Source organism: Bos indicus, chromosome 23 (assembly GCF_029378745.1).
Source record: "Bos indicus isolate NIAB-ARS_2022 breed Sahiwal x Tharparkar chromosome 23, NIAB-ARS_B.indTharparkar_mat_pri_1.0, whole genome shotgun sequence".
NCBI classification, from domain to species: domain Eukaryota; kingdom Metazoa; phylum Chordata; class Mammalia; order Artiodactyla; family Bovidae; genus Bos; species Bos indicus.
The window spans coordinates 21,374,197-21,391,709 of NC_091782.1; the positions used below are offsets into that span (position 1 = coordinate 21,374,197).

The following is a 17,513-nucleotide window of genomic DNA, read 5'->3' on the forward strand; positions in this document are numbered from 1 at the left end:
ATTTCATCCTGGTGCATCTTTGAATTTAAAATGATAACACATTTAGAGACAATTTTTAAAGCTTTATCTTTACTTTTCAGAATTAAAACAAAGTAGCTTAATTTAGAATGTCAGATTTGAAATGTTTATATTAGCAAAAAGAACACTTATACCTTGTTGCTTAAAACTCAACATTCAGAAAACTAAGATCATGGCATCTGGTCCCATCACTTCTTGACAGTCTTTATTTTCTTGGGCTCCAAAATCACTGCAGATGGTGACTGCACCCATGAAATTAAAAGACACTTGCTCCTTGGAAGAAAAGCTATGACAAACCTAGACAGCATATTAAAAAGGAGAGACATTACTTTGCCAATAAAGGTCCATCTAGTCAAAGCTATAGTTTTTTCAGTAGTCATGTATGGATGTGAGAGTTGGACCATAAAGAGCTGAGCACTGAAGAACTGATGCTTTTAAACTGTGGTGTTGGAGAAGACTCTTGAGAGTCCCTTGGACTGCAAGAGATCCAACCAGCCCATCCTAAAGGAAATCAGTCCTAAATATTCATTGGAAGGACTGATGTTGAAGCTGAAGCTCCAATACTTTGGCCACCTGATGTGAAGAACTGACTCATTGGAAAAGACCCTGATGCTGGGAAAGACTGAAGGTGGGAGGAGAAGAAGACGCACAGTGAGACAGTTGGATGGCATCACTGACTCAAACATGAGTTTGAGCAAGTGTCAGGAGTTGGTGATGGACAGGAAAGCCTGGCATGCTGCAGTCCGTCAGGTCACAAAGAGTCAGACACAACTGAGCGACTGAACTGATCAGTATTGACTGTTTCTTTGCTGTCACATCTTTAAATTGTTGTTCTTCAGTGTTCTGTTCCTGGCCTTCTCTCTCTCGGAGGACCTGTACATTTCTGTGACTTCATCTACTACACTTGGAATGGTAATTCCTAAACACTAGAGTAATTGGCACTCAGTAGACCGTTGTTCGGAGAAGGCAATGGCACTCCACTCCGGTACTCTTGCCTGGAAAATCCCATGGACGGAGGAGCCTGGTAGGCTTCAGTCCATGGGGTCGCTAAGAGTCGGAAATGACTGAGCGACTTAGCCTTCACTTTTCACTTTCATGCATTGGAGAAGGAAATGGCAACCCACTCCAGTGTTCTTGCCTGGAGAATCCCAAGGACAGAGGAGCCTGGTGGGCTGCCATCTATGGGGTTGCACAGAGTCGGACACGACTGAAGTGACTTAGCAGACAGTTGTTATTCTTTAGTCGCTTGGTTGTGTCTGACTCTTTGTGGCCCCATGAACTGCAGCACGCCAGGCTTCTCTGTCCTTCACTATCTCCCAGCATAGAAGTTACCTTTATCTGTGTTCCTTGGTCCTTACTCATTCCTCCAGCTTTACTTATTTTTTCTGAACGTCTCCCTTTATATCTCTACCAGGATGGCCCATAGTCCTTGTGAGCTCAAAATTCACAATAATTAAATCAGTATTTTTTGTTCCAATCCTTTCTCCCTGCCCTTTACAATCTACTTTTCTTCAAGAGTCTCTGTTGCACTACACATCTTGTACTACAACCAGGAAACCTTCAGGACATCCTTGACTTCTCATTTGTTTACCTCCTGTCCAAAATAACTTAAATACTGTCCAAAACACATAAGATACTGCCCAAAATACTTAAATCCATTTATAAAAAGGAAACTACAGACCAATTTCTCTTATATACATAGACATGAAAAAATCCATGAGCACCACTTTACACCCATTAGGATGGCAATTTATAAAAAACAAAACACTAAGAGTGGATAAAGATGTGGAGAAACTGGAACCCTTGTGCATTGCTAGAGAAAATAGAAAATGATGCAAGTGCTATACAAAATCATGTGGGGTTGCCTCAAAAATTAAACACAGAATTATCATCAGATCAGATCAGATCAGTCACTCAGTCATGTCCGACTCTTTGCCACCCCATGAATCGCAGCACACCAGGCCTCCCTGTCCATCTCCAACTCCCGGAGTTCACTCAGACTCACGTCCATTGAGTCAGTGATGCCATCCAGCCATCTCATCCTCTGTCGTCCCCTTCTCCTCCTGCCCCCAATCCCTCCCAGCATCAGAGTCTTTTCCAATGAGTCAACTCTTCGCATGAGGTGGCCAAAGTACTGGAGTTTCAGCTTTAGCATCATTCCTTCCAAAGAAATCCCAGGGCTGATCTCCTTCAGAATGGACTGGTTGGATCTCCTTGCAGTCCAAGGGACTCTCAAGAGTCTTCTCCAACACCACAGTTCAAAAGCATCAATTCTTTGGCGCTCAGCCTTCTTCACAGTCCAACTCTCACATCCATACATGACCACAGGAAAAACCATAGCCTTTACTAGATAAACCTTTGTTGGCAAAGTAATGTCTCTGCTTTTGAATATGCTATCTAGGTTGGTCATAACTTTCCTCCCAAGAAGTAAGCGTCTTTTAATTTCATGGCTGCAGTCACCATCTGCAGTGATTTTGGAGCCCAGAAAAATAAAGTCTGACACTGTTTCCACTGTTTCCCCATCTGTTTCCCATGAAGTGATGGGACCGGATGCCATGATCTTCGTTTTCTGAATGTTGAGCTTTAAGCCAACTTTTTCACTCAACAATTCCACTTCTAGGTATAACTCACAGATTGAGAGCAGGGACTTGAACAAATATTTATATACCAATGTTCACAGTAGCATTTTCACATAACCAAAAGGTGGAAACAATCTAAATATCCACTGACAGATGAATGAATGGATAAACAAAATGCGTATGTACATACAATGAGATATTAATCAGCTTTAAAATAAGGAAATTTTGAGACATCTTATGACATGGATAAATCTTGAAACTGAATGAAATAAGCCAGACACAAATGGGCATATAGTATATGATTCTACTTGTATGCGATACCTAGAGTAATCAAATTCATAGAAACAAATTATAGATTAGTGGTTACTAGAGCTGGAATGAGGGAGAATCAGAAGTCAGTATTTAATTAGCACAGTGTTTCAGTCTGGAATGATGAAAAGCTCTGGAGATGGACAGAGGTGACTGCTGCACAACAATGTGAATATAATTAATGTCAATGAACACTTACAAATGATTAAAATGTAAGTTTTGTATTATGGATATTTTACTGCAACAGAAAAAAAACCCATCTGAAAAAAGTTTTAAAATGAATATAGGGGTGAAAGATACTATCAGATTCAATGCAGCATTATAAAAAGGATACTACATCAGCCCCACATGGGATTTATCCCAAGAATACAAGGTTGGTTCAACATTCAAAAATCAATAAATATAATTCAACTTACAGACAATTTATATCAATAGAATGTGAAATGGTATTTGATAAAACTCAATAACCTTTCATGATAAGAGCTCTCAACAATCTAGGAGCAGAATGAACTTGCTCAACTTGATGAAAAGGATCTAAGTGAAACCTACAGCTAATATCACACTGGTAAAAAAGAGAGGCTTTCTCCCTAAATCAGGAATAAGAAAAAATATCAATTCTCACCATGTCTAGTCAAAACTGTACTGGATATCTTAGTTATTATAATAAGGTAAGAGAAAGAAAGAGTATAAAAATTAGGGAGATAAAACTGCATTTATTATATAGCCATATAATTGTGTAAATTGTGCACATTCCCAAGAAATCTGTATATAAAAAAAAGCTACTAGAATAAGTGAGTTTTCGAAAATCACAAGATATAAGGTCAATATATGTGCCTTCATGTGTGTGCTCAATCAGTCGTGTCTGACTCTGTGACCCCATGGACTGTAGCCTGCCAGGTTCCTTTGTCCATGGAATTTTCCAGACAAAAATGCTGGAATGGGTGGACATTTCCTCTTCCAGGGTATCTTCCTGACCCAGGGATCAAACTTGAATCTCCTACATTGGCAGGTGGATTCTTTACCTGGGAGTCACAAAACTATAAATATAGTGCTATTTACTAACAGTGAAAAATTGGAAGCTAAATTTTTTTTTGTCAGTATCATTTACAATAACATAAAAAAATGTAAAACTTAGGTATAAATCTAACAGATTACATGCAAGACTTGTTCACTGAAAATTATAAAACAGTGCTGAGACAAAGTAAAGAATACTTCAATTAACAGAGAAAGAAACCATGTCCATGGACTGGAAAACTCAATATTGCTCAGATGTAATTTCTCATACTGATCACTATCTTCAATGCAATCCTAATAAAAAAAAATCTCAAGATTATTTTCCCCCAGAAATGACAAGTGTATTCCATTGATTTAGCCAAAAAGTTTGTTACAGCTTTTCTGTAATATATGGAAAAACCTGAATGAATTTTTTGGCCAACCTAATCAAATACATTGGAAAAAGCAAAGACCTTAGATAGCCAAAACCATTTTGAAGAAAAAGAATAAAGTTGAAAGGGTAGCACTACCTAATTTCAAAGCTGCAAAAAATGTCCAGGAAATTTCCATTCACTTTTCACCCAGTCCTACCCAAATCTTGAACAACTGTAGTACACAATCAAAACCAGCAAAATGACATTGGAATAACCCACAAATTCAGATTTTTACCAGTTTTACAAGTGTGTATGGATGTCTGGTTCTACAGTAGCTCCGTGCGTAAATGGAGACCAAACGCCTGCAAAGTGGGCAGACAAAACAGCAAAGAAATACACGGGGTAATCGTGGGGAAAGCAGCATTTAACAATCTATGTAACCCTCATCATAACTCTATCCAGGTGATCCAACAAGTTCATAGACGAGATTATCAGCGACAGGCTCCGCGGCTACGTCGTTGAGAGCGCACAGCCAATGTCCGCCCCGGGGACGCCAGCGCCACCGCACGGTCCGCTCCGGGTCTCTGAGAGTTCTGGCCCAACGCCCCGAACGTACCATTCGCGCCTCCCTTTCTCCTTCGCGGTTCTTCAATGGCTCGCACCGTGCAGGGCTCGCCGGGCTCCGTCTGTTTCGGTCAGATGGCCCAGAAGGAGGTCCCTGCGTGGTCTGGGCCTCGCCAGGCCCCCGACCGGGCCGAAGCAACTCGAAGGGGCTCGGAGCAGCGACGGGCATCTGGGCTCCCCGAGGCCCCTTCTGCACCCCGAGCCTGCGTCCCCGCCGCCCCCCGGGGGGCCCGGCTCCGCCCCGCCCGCCCACGCAGACCCGCCGGCGGCCCGCGGCCGGAAGCCAAGGGGCCTCGCGCTGCAAATGCCTGCGTGGCGGCGCGACCCTGAGCGGTTGGGCCGGCCGTCGGGTCTTACCAGTCGGCGCGAGCAGGTGAGGCCCGGCGGCTACGGCGGCGGCGTTGCGGCGTGGGCGCCAGGCCGGGTATCCTTCCCTGTCCGTGTGTCGGGCGAGCCCGCGTCTGCTGGGCTCTCCTCCTAGCAGCCCCGGGGTTTCGCTGGCCGGGCCGGGCTGCGCGGCGGAGATGTGTTCGACGCCCGGGCTGCCGACGCCGGGGGCCTCGCTGGTGCTGCGGGTGTCCTTCGTGGACGTGCAGCCCGAGGTGATTCCCGTGCAGCTGTGGGGACTGCTGGGAGAGCGGCGGGACGAGTACGTGCGGCTGAGCAGGGAGATCCAGGAAGCGGCGGCGGCTGCGCGCGGCCCTTGGATGCTGGGCGGTGCCTCGGCCTTCCCTGGCGAGTTGTGCCTGGTGCAGGTGGGGAGGCTGTGGCACCGCGGCCGCGTGGTCAGCAGGCAGGCGCAGGAGAGCCGCGTCTTCCTGCTGGACGAGGGCTGCACCATCGCGGCCGGGGCGGGCTCGTTGGCTCCCGGGCGCAGCGAGTTCTTCCACCTGCCGTCGGAGGTGCTGGGCTGCGTGCTGGCCGGCCTGGTGCCGGCGGGCGGCGGCGGCGCGGGCGGGGGAGAGCCCCAGCACTGGGCGCCCAGGGCCGTGGACTTCCTTAGCCACTTGCAGGGCAAGGAAGTGCACGGGCGCGTCCTGGACGTGCTGCTGCTCCACCGCCTGGTCCTCCTGGAGGTGCCCGAGCTGTCCCAGCAGATGCAGGAGCTCGGCCTGGCCCGGCAGGTGCCCGACAGTGTCTTCCGCTCCCTGCTAAAGCGCTACCTCTCGGCCTCCACGCCTGTCGTGGTCCCGCGAGTTCCCCCTAAGCAGGAGCAGCCTGGCCTGGATTACTTCTACCCTCAGCTGCAGCTGGGCGTGACGGAGCCCATGGTGGTTACCCAGGTGTGCCATCCCCACCGCATTCACTGCCAGCTCCGCAGCCTCTCTCAGGAGATCCACCGCCTCTCCGAGAGCATGGCTCAGGTATACCGGGGTTCCCCGGGGACTGGGGACGAGCACTCTACTAGTGCCCCCTGGGAGGAGAGAGAGGAGAGCCCAGACAAGCCGGGCTCTCCTTGCGCATCCTGCGGGTTGGATGGACTTTGGTACAGGGCGCTCTTGCTTGAGACTTTCCGGCCCCAGCGCTGTGCCCAGGTGCTTCACGTCGACTATGGAAGGAAGGAGTTAGTGAGTTGTAGTAGCCTCCGCTACTTGCTGCCTGAATATTTTCGGATGCCCGTGGTGACCTACCCTTGCGCACTGTACGGACTCTGGGATGGTGGGAGAGGTTGGTCTCGGTCACAGGTCGGTGACCTGAAGGCACTGATTCTGGGCCAGGCAGTGAACGCAAAGATTGAATTTTATTGTTCCTTCGAGCATGTGTATTACGTCACCTTATATGGCGAAGATGGGATTAATCTTAACTGTGTGTTCGGAGTACAGTCCTGTTGCTTGGCTGACCAGTTCCTTCAGAGCCAGGGCAGAGAAGAAGAGGAAGAGGAGGAAGAACCGGAAACAGCTTTTCAGTGTCAATCTTCTGCGGAAGAAATGGATGAAGAGATTTCACTCCCCACCTTACCATCTATCAAGTTAAAGATGAACACCTTCTATGATGCCCAGGTGGAGTTTGTGAAAAATCCTTCTGAGTTTTGGATTAGGTTGAGGAAACACAATGGCACCTTCAGCAAACTGATGAAGAAAATGTGCAGTTTCTATGCCTCCGCCAGTAAGCTGGATGGTGTCATCTTGAAACCTGAAGCCGATGATCTTTGCTGTGTCAAATGGAAAGAAAATGGCTATTTCCGGGCTATGGTCACCCGATTAGAGGACCAGAATGTGGATGTGTTCTTAGTTGATCGGGGCAATTCGGAAAACGTGGACCGGTATGACGTGAGGATGCTACTCCCTCAGTTCAGGCGGCTACCAATATTGGCCCTGCAGTGCACCCTGGCTGATATTTGGCCTTTGGAAGAAAACTGGAGCCAAGAGGCAATTTCCTTTTTTAAAAAGACTGTGCTCCACAAAGAGTTAGTTATCCATGTCCTTGATAAGCAGGATAATCAGTATATTATTGAGATTCTTGATGAATCAAGAACGGGGGAGGAAAACATTAGTAAGGTGATGGCTCAAGCTGGATTTGCCAAGTACCAGGAATTTGAAACACAGGACAGTCTTTCCGTAAGTGTCTACTCTCCAGGGCATGTTTCAAACCATTTTACCATAGACGGTAACAGAATATCTTCTGCCAAGAAGGAAGAACAAAAAGCCATGAGAGATGGTAAAACTACAGCTGTTCCAGAAGTAGTGACTGACACAACAGTTACGACAAACGTTTCAGCTGGACTTGTGCAGGACAATGAGAAAAGAGTGTCTGTTTATTCTCCTCTGGTACAGAATTTCTTGGGAATTGAGCCAGGCTCTTCTTGTAAAGGAGAGCTACAAGTTGGAACTACAGTGGAAGTCAGCGTATCTTGCGTTGAAAATCCCGGCTATTTTTGGTGTCAGCTGACCAGGAACACACAAAGATTTAAAGCACTCATGTGTAGTATTCAGGACTATTGCAACAACACAGCTCCTCCCCACCAGGGAACTACTCCTGCTTGTTTGGCAAAACGAACAGCAGATGGAAAATGGTCCAGAGCTCTAATTACCGGGGCACAATCTTCAGAGTATGTCAACATCATATTTGTAGATTATGGGGACAAAGAAATGGTATCTGTGAAGAATATTTATTCAATTACTGAAGAGTTTCTGATGGCTAAGGTTCAGGCTTTTAGGTGCAGCCTTTATAATTTAATTCAGCCAATGGGACAAAATCCTTTTCTTTGGGATGAAAAGGCAATCCAAGCTTTTATTGAATTTATAGATAATGCACAGGAAAACAGTCTTGAATTAAAGTGCACAATATTTGCTCTGGCTTCCATTCATGATGAACTGTTTAATGTGGTGGATCTGCTAACACCTTTCCAGAGTGTGTGCCATTTTTTGGTACAAAAGAGACTTGCGAGACCAGTAAAATTTCAGAAACCTCTAGAGTTCTCTGTTAAGCTCCATTCTTACTTCTATTCTACACATGACATGAAAATTGGAAGTGAAGAATCAGTGTACATAACACATGTTGATGACCCTTGGGCATTTTATTGCCAACTGGGAAGAAATGCAAGTATTTTAGAACAGCTGTCCCATCATATTACACAATTAAGTCAAGTTTTGCTGCATTTAAGAACATCTCACTTGGTCCCCGGCACATTGTGCCTTGCCAAGTATACTGACGGGAACTGGTGTAGAGGGGTAATCATAGAAAAAGAACCAAATAAAGTATTCTTTGTTGATTTTGGGAACATTTGTGTGGTAACAAGTGATGATCTGTGCCCAGTGCCTAGCGATGCACATGATGTCTTACTTTGGCCCATGCAAGCCATTAAATGTTCGTTATCTGATATTCCTGATCATATACCGGAAGAAGTTACAGCGTGGTTTCGGGAGACTGTTTTAGATAAGTCATTGAAGGCTCTGGTTGTAGCAAAAGATCCAGATGGAAGACTGATTATTGAACTATACAATGATAGCATTCAAATTAATGCTAATATTAACGAGAAGTTAGGGCTCCGGGGTTACAAAGGTGGGACAAGGAGAAAAAAAAGCAAAGCACTCCTCTCTACAACTGAAACTCTTGAAGTGAAAAAGGAAGATGTGAAGTTGTCACCTACAGAGTATTTAAGTAAATCAGAGAACAAACCAGATGGTAAGGCACTCTTAGGAGAATCATACAAACCTAAGATCAGCTCAGCATGTAGGGAACTCAAATTTTTACAGAGTTCAACAAAGACAAACTTAGTCACTCTGCACCAGGACTCTGTGGGAAATAAAAATAATCAAGTGTCTCCATTAACAACAGACAAGAAATTAGAAAGTTCAGCAGAGCCCTTTTTGAAAGCCACAAAACTAGAAGCCTCTCTTTCAGAGAGAAAACTAAGAGATTCATGTGACAAAGGTTTGCCTCTAAAAATTTCTGAGTTCCCTAAGAAGGCCATAATGCCTGGATTTAAAACAACTGTGTATGTTTCTCATATAAATGACCTTTCAGACTTTTATGTTCAACTAACAGAAGATGAGGCTGAAATTGATCATCTTTCAGAGAGGTTAAATGATACTAGAACAAGGCCTGAATATTATGCAGGTCCACCTTTGCAAAGAGGAGATGTAATATGTGCTGTTTTTCCAGAAGACAACTTATGGTATCGTGCTGTGGTCAAGGAACCACAACTCAATGACCTTCTCTCTGTGCAGTTTATAGATTATGGCAATGTCTCTGTGGTTCACACAAACAAAATAGGCAAACTTGACCGTGTTAACGTGCTGTTACCAGGACTGTGCATTCCCTGTTCCTTAAAGGGATGTGGGGTTCCTGGGATTTTAAACCATAAGGAAGTGATGCATTACTTTTCCCAAAGGACAAATGAGACTCAAATAAGATGCGAATTTGTTCAGTTTCAAGACAAATGGGAAGTTACTCTTGCTGATGAACATGGGATCATAGCCGAAGATATGGTGAGCAGATATACATTCAGTGAAAAATCTCAACTAGGATTTTCTACGCAAATAGTTCAAGGGGCCTGTTCCACATTGGTCAGCAAAACAGACGTAGATACTTCTATGTTTCTTAACTGGTATAATCCAAAGATGAAGACTATAAGAGCTTATGCCACAGTGATCGACGGACCTGAATATTTTTGGTGTCAGTTTGCGGATACCAAGAAACTTCAGCATTTAGAAGTGGAAGTACAGACTGTGGGAGAGCAGGTGACAGATCGGAGAAGTCGTATCCACTGCCCTCGTATTGGAGATCCTTGCATAGTGAGATACAGAGAAGATGGGCATTATTATAGGGCCCTTGTCACCAGTATTTGTGAAGATTATCTTGTGTCCATCAGGCTTGTGGACTTTGGAAACATTGTAGACTCCGTGGACCCTAAAGCACTCTGGAACATCCCTTCTGAGCTTTTGGCTGTGCCCATGCAAGCCTTTCCATGTTGCCTCTCAGGATTTAATATTTCACAGGGCGCATGCCCTCGTGAGGGATGTGACTACTTTTACGAAATAGTCACAGAAGATGTGTTGGAGATAACAATATTAGACATCAAAAGGGACGTTGGTGATATCCCTTTAGCCATCGTTGACTTGAAAAGCAAAGGTGAAAGCATTAGTGAGAAAATGAAGAAATATTCTAAGATTGATATGCGTAGCAGTGATCTGAGGTATGAAAAAAATGATGCAGAAGTAAAGGGAGCTCTCGGGGTCCCCAGTCCCGATGTTGGACTTAAGAAATCAAGCAGTAAAACTGGACGAGAGAGAATACTCCATGTTGAATCCCAGACAGCTGAGCTCTTGGAAAGACTCAACAAAGACTTAAACATCCTTGAAACGCAACCAGGTAAATTCTATGACCCCAAAACTGATAACATTTTTGAAGCTTTTGAAAACCCAGGCAAAAATAAGATTGGCACCGAGTTGCTGGAAGAAAAAGTCAAGGGCCTATTGGGTGACAAAACGAAGTTTGATGATAAGTACCCAATGCCAGGATTTAACACATTCTTACCACATGCCACCGAGGCAAAGGAGGTCCTGGAACTGAATTCTCTCGAGGTACCACTTTCTCCTGACGATGAGTCCAAAGAATTCCTGGAGCTGGAATCCATTGAGTTGCAGCATTCCCTGGTCGGGGATGAGGAGAAAGAAGATCTGGACCTGGTGCCTCCAACCATGACTCTTCCCCAAGGCTGTGACCCAGAGGTCACCCTGCCACCATTGCCAGGGCAGCTGCCCCTCAACTGTGAAGACGAGAAACAGCCTGAACTAGAACTGCCTACAGCCCAGCTGTGTCTGGAGGACAGAATAAACCCTTTGTCTTTAACAGCTAGTCAGAAAGCCCAAGAAGCCCTGTGCACTGAAGACATAAGAGGATCCAGTTGTGCGGAAAGCTTTGATGAGGAGCGGAGGCTGCGCCTGCGCAGACAGACTTGCGATGCCAAGATGCAGATTGAAATGAGTATCTTTAAAGAAGAATTTACAGAATGTACAAGTAGAGATGCCATGTCATCATTGACCTCTCTGTTTTCTGAAGAATACAAAGATGCAAGGAAACACAATTACACCTTACCAGATCATATCCCAGGTATGTGCAGTTTTTGACCCCCCGTTCACTTTTATTTAGCTTAGGGAAAAACAGTTATTTATCTTAAAAAGAAGAGAATAATTCTTACTGAATTAAAAAAATAATTTGAGGGGAGTTGAAAACCTGAAAAGAGAATTAGATTTGGATTTTTATGAAGGGTATTTTAAACATGAAGAAATTAAGGGATGAAATTAATGTGAAATAATACTTTATATGCTGTGTAAAATGCTGAATTATTTTTGCTTTTAAAAATAGAATGCTTAAAATCTGTGTCTCTAAAAAGTAGTCCCATTTCAAATGTAAACAAATCATCTCTAGATCAAGACATTACGTTTTTTGGTCAGTTTTTAAAAATATGTAGTGCTCCTTTGCCAAGCTTATTGTAGGCATGAATTTACATTGGGGATCATTTTAGCAGAGTTTTAAAACAACTGGTTTTCTTCGTACATATACTTTGCTGTTCATTTGAAACACTTAAAACAATAGAGTTAGGGAGCCTATATTAATCAAGAAAGTTAACAGCCACAAGTAAATATTGGAGAACACTTATTACCATTACCTTTTTTATACGTTTTTTATAAATTATTTTTGCTGCTGTTTTCTTGCCTACGTAATAAGATTTGAAAGTTACACAAAATGGCTTATTTTTAGGTTTTTTAAAAAAATCAATGTTAGACTTTTAAATGTCAATTTTATTTACTCGATTGTTGCATAATTACAATATTATTACACTGTACGAAATAGAGAAAACAGTAGACTAAGGAGAATGAAAATCATCATAATTCCACCACCAAGAAATGGCCACTGTGAGTGCTGTGATGGTGCGTATACTTCCTTCATCTGTGTCTCACCCTTTCCCTGTGTCCACATACACACAGTTTTAAAAACTAAATAGAGATCATGTTATTTAGGGAGACAGAACACGTTGTACTGTGCCATGATACCAATGATATGGGAGTAGTAAATGCATCGTAGGGAAATGCTTTGCTTGCATGTCTAACATTAAGAAATTAAGAGACATGCTTTGACTCTTGCTGTATTCAATCTGGTAGCTCAACCAGAGAACACGTACACTCTGAAAGGATTTACTGTCGGATCCAAATGTGTTGTGTGGTCAAGTCTCAGAAACACGTGGTCTAAATGTGAGATTTTGGAAATAGCTGAAGAGGGCACAAAGGTATGTAAAATTGCAGTGAAGTACTTTGTCTCAAAATGTACTTGCAGATTGTTAAGGAAATTTTACCAAACTTTACCAGATTAGAAAATCCCATTGAACAGATTAGTTACCTGCTCATTCTCTCTGATAATTGATCCAATGCAAAAACCATTTTAAAAGTTTATATTTAAACATTCAGGGCTCTTTCGTCTCCCTGGAATCCTATCAGTCACTGAGTTCCATACTTTCCACTTATCTCAGTTAAAACTGTTTTTATTAATGCCATTATTTTGGTTAAGTTTCTCATTTCACAACTGTTGGTGTTAGTTACTTAGTCTTGTCCAATTCTTTGCAATCCCATGTAGCCTGCCAGGCTCTTCTGTCCATGGAATTCTCCAGACAAGAAACTGGAGTGGATAGCCATTCCCTTCTCCAGGGGATCTTCCCAACTCAAGGATCAAACCCGGGTCTCCTGCACTGCAGGCAGAGTCCTAACCGTCTGAGCTACCAGGGAACCAACCCCGACTAGCTTCCTCTAATAACCTTCTATTGGTTTACCTCTCGTCTTCCATCCGTTGCCTCTCCACATTGCCAGTGTGGTGTTTGTCAAATGAGAATCTGACTATTATTCCCTTGTGTAAAATCTCCTTGAAACCTTCAGTAAATGGTGTTTCTCCTGTGGTTTGAAAAACCACCTGTGTCAGAATCCTTTGCCACATTTCCTAAATATTGATCCCTGGACTTTTCCCTCGCTGGCTGGCTAATGAAGAATTTCTAGGGGGAAGGATTAGCAATGTGCAGACTTATACCATGAGAATTTGAGAACATCCATCTTTGATGTCTAGGCATAGATACTCAATATGTTTTTTGGGACTGATGTACCATTGAGTTGAAATGTAATGTTAAAGTTTAACAAAATCATTGTGACTGCCTTTTAAAGTATTTCATTTGATAAAGGACACTGTGTAACTAACATAAATCAGTGACAGTGTTTGGAATTACCAGTTTTTATTACTCTTTCTCTCTTGCAGGTTTTGGACCTTTCAAACGGCATAGAGGAGGTAGTAAACCCTGAGAATGTCTGGAATGGTATACCCAAATTGGATAGGAGTCCATCTGAGGTATGAGTATATTTAAGCAGTAATTAGTAAGGCTGTTGTTCATTTTGAAAGGTAACCTTGTTACTGAAAGGTGCAGGTCCCGTGGCTCACCGCTTAGAAACCATTAAAGAGGCCAGGTTAGTGGAAAGGAAAGTTTGCTTTATTTCAGATGCTGGCATCTGGGTTGGGATGAGGGCAGGGCGGACGTCTGTCCAAAGGCTCCCCCCACTGTCAGTAGGCAAGAGCTTTTATAGACAGAAGGAGGGCACTACCTGTAGAAACAACACAGTCATCTCTGGCAGTCATCCTGAAACTGGTCATCAGTGGTCTGACCAGAGTCATCTTGGTTGTTTTAGGTACAGTTGATCTTCAGTTCCAGGGCCAGTTTGTTTCCATTTCTTTGAGGCCAATTATGTCAGGTTATGTCATGGCTAAAGTCTGATCATCATGTAGTTAATTTCTCTATCTGGTATTTTAATATCTGCAAGACAGCTCACAGGATATGGCTCAGCATATTATCTACAGCCCTTGAGAAGGTCCTTGACTATGCTTAATGACTACATTGTTATTATTTGGTCTCCTTTGACTATTTTCCCTTGTTTCTGAATTTTCTCACTTTTCTGATTAAATTGATTTTCAGACAAAAGGCAGGCTGAGGACACAGTGGGGCATGGACCATAGAGTCCTGCTCTGTTTCAACTTGAACTGTTTTCTAAGCATTTGTGTTTAGGAATAATGGAAGAAAAAACACTTGTAATAACAGCAATGGAAAACAGCAACAACACAATCAATGCTTCTGGATTTTATGCCCTGTATCTTTTTGGGAAAACTATTTATTAATGTTTTCCTCCTTGATTTTCATTTTGGGATTAAAAAAAGGAAATTGTTTGTTGTTTCTGACCTTGATAAAATACATTTGATGCAGAAAATCTGAGAAAATGGTAAAGTTAAAAAGGAGAAAGTAGCAATCACCTATAATACATCCATCCAAAGACAGATTAATCAGTTTGATTTTAATAATTTTTGTTTATATGGGATATAAACATATCAGCAATATATTTTGAACATGGTAGATTTCATCGTACATACACACATAAATTGTGTTTTTCAGTTAAGATTATATGATAGGTGATTTCCCGGGCTATGTCTAGATACTTGAGTTTATCCTGTTTGGAGTTTGTTGAACTTCTTGCTTCAAAATCTGTATTGGATGGTTCCAATACTAGTCATGTCAGGGTTTGCATCTACTTAATCAGATACAGACATTCAAGTCATCTTTGTTAAATAATCTCTTGGAATTTCTTTGGAGATTTTTTAGTTTATATGGTGATTCAGTTTGTTGGATATTCCTGGTTAATGCATGGTCTTTTTCATAAGAGGCACACTGGTTCTTAGAATTGAGGCATCAGTTCAGTTCAGTTTAGTCGCTCAGTTGTGTCCGACTCTTTGCAACCCCATGAACTGCAGCACGCCAGGCCTCCCTGTCCATCACCAGCTCCCGGAGTTCACCCAAACCCATGTCCATCGAGTCGGTGATGCCATCCAACCATCTCATCCTCTGTCGTCCCCTTCTCCTCCTGCCCTCAATCTTTCCCAGCATCAGGGTCTTTTCAAATGAGTCAGCTCTTCGCATCAGGTGGCCAAAGTATTGGAGTTTCAGCTTCAGCATCAGTCCTTCCAATGAACACCCAGGACTGATCTTCTTTAGGATGGACTGGTTGGATCTCCTTGCAGTCCAAGGGACTCTCAATTTTGAGGCATGTGGAGAATGAAATCAGCTCTTGATGACTTTAGTGTTATGTGAAAGTATGCACCAATGAAAGAGAACAAAGAACTATTTGCCAACATCATCCTGCTGCTGCTGCTAAGTTGCTTCAGTCATATCCAACTCTGTGCGACCCCATAGATGGCAGCCCACCAGGCTCTGCTGTCCTTGGGATTCTCCAGGCAAGAACACTGGAGTGGGTTGCCATTTCCTTCTCCAGTGCATGAAAGTGAAAAGTGAAACTGAAGTTGCTTGGTCGTGTCCGACTCTTAGCTACCCCATGGACTACAGCCCACCAGGGTCCTCCATCCATGGGATTTTCCAGGCAAGAGTACTGGAGTGGGTTGCCATTGCCTTCTCCGAACATCATCCTAGTAAAATATAAAATATGCCAATTTCATAATCTTTAGGAGAAACTTTGTATGATAATAGATATAGTGTGAGGACTAAAATTTTTTTAAAAAATCATATCTGTAGGAATAATTCCCTGTAGTAATTAGAATACACATCTTTTCCCTCTCCCCATTTTTACAGGACATGAATTTTGTCATGGTAGCACCCACGTAAATAATCTTCTTGGGCACTCCCTGGTGGTTCAGAGGTTAGGACTCCATGTGTCCACTGCAGGGGACATGGGTTCAATCTTTGGTCAGGGAACTAAGATTCTGTAAGCCACAACACAGTCCCCCCTACACCGCGCCCCCCTCCCCATTTTTTTTCTTATTTATACATTTCTTCCTCAACCTGAGGTTTTTCTCTTTTTGTTTCAGAAAAGAGGCCTGGAGATGATACAGATTTAACTGTGGATCTGTAAGTGTGGTCAGTCAGTTCAAAGCTGCTCTGAAATAAGTGCCATCTCAACCAGACCAACAAAAATATTTGAGAAAATTGAGTGCGTGTAAATACAAGATATTGTCATTTTTGAAAACTTTGTGTTGAAAACAAAACAGATCTCAGACTCCCTGTGTGGTGTATTTATAGTGCTGTTTCTGTATATATTGAGTTGAGATGTTTCCTCTCCGTTTAAATGTGTCATCTTTCTAATCAGTTGGGAGGATTTATTTGGCTAAACAGTTTGCTAACACATTACTCACATTACAAAAAAAGGAATATTTTGGTTTCTTCTGAATAATAGTTTAAGATAGAAAATTATAGGTTTCTGACAAGCATAATATATGATGCTACTTGGGGGGATGGCTTTGTTAGCAGTAACTCCTTCAAAATTTTTGTTTTGTTTCTGAAGCTTTGGTGTTCTAGTTTTGACTAATACTCTGTTTGAATTTAGAAGTATACTAATATGACACAAAATTTGAATAAAGTTTGTCTTTAAAAGTATAATTTCATTTCATTAAAAAGAAAACATCTGGGACTTCCTTGGCAGTTCAGTGGTTACGACTCTGAGTTTCCACTGCAGGGGGCAGGGGTTCAATTCCTGAGGACCTAAGGTACAAAGAAGGAAAAAAAAGAGGAAGTCTGTGGTCATGGAACAAACCACAATTCTACAACTGGGGATACATAGTAATAGTAAATGGTAGCTTTCCTGTTAGTCCCTCATTGTCCTTCCAATGCACTTTTTTTCATGTAATCCTGGATTCTGAGGTGCATATTAATATTACCCATATTTTATAGGTGAGAAAGTTGAAGCTTTTCAGAGAAGATAAATAATTTGCCTGTCAAAGAGCTAGCAAATCTCAGAGGCTTGAGCAAACCTAGACCCATCTAACTTCAAAGCCCACGCTTTTAAAACAAGGCTTTGCATAGGTGGCAGCACACAAACAGACCCTAACATTAGGAAATCGATCTTACCTGTACGCGGCTTACTAGATGTGTGACCTGGGCAGGTTATTATATTATTGTTCAGCCTTGATCTTCCTTAGCTGTAAAATGGGGATAATAAAACTTTTCTTGCAGTGTTTTTAAGATAAGAAATAACTTAATGTGCCATGGGAAATAGATGGGGAAACAATGTCAGACTTTATTTTTTGGGGCTCCAAAATCACTGCAGATGGTGACTGCAGCCAGGAAATTAGAAGACACTTA

The 17,513-nt window shown here is 42.7% G+C and overlaps 1 protein-coding gene across 1 annotated transcript; it reads left to right on the plus strand.

The window, feature by feature from the left end:
• Positions 1-5,278: 5,278 nt before the first annotated feature.
• Positions 5,279-16,811, plus strand: TDRD6 (tudor domain containing 6). Its single transcript, XM_019986347.2, has 4 exons — positions 5,279-11,452; positions 12,505-12,629; positions 13,640-13,729; positions 16,244-16,811. The coding sequence occupies exons 1-4, from the start codon at positions 5,422-5,424 to the stop codon at positions 16,271-16,273; spliced, it is 6,276 nt and encodes a 2,091-aa protein (XP_019841906.2). The 5' UTR covers positions 5,279-5,421; the 3' UTR covers positions 16,274-16,811.
• Positions 16,812-17,513: the final 702 nt, after the last annotated feature.

Coding starts and splice junctions, on each gene's coding strand:
- TDRD6 (XM_019986347.2), top strand. CDS start 5,422: ATGTGTTCGACGCCCGGGCTGCCGACGCCGGGGGCCTCGCTGGTGCTG. Junction 12,630..13,639: donor TAGCTGAAGAGGGCACAAAG/GTATGTAAAATT, acceptor TCTCTCTTGCAG/GTTTTGGACCTTTCAAACGG. Junction 13,730..16,243: donor TGGATAGGAGTCCATCTGAG/GTATGAGTATAT, acceptor TTTTTGTTTCAG/AAAAGAGGCCTGGAGATGAT.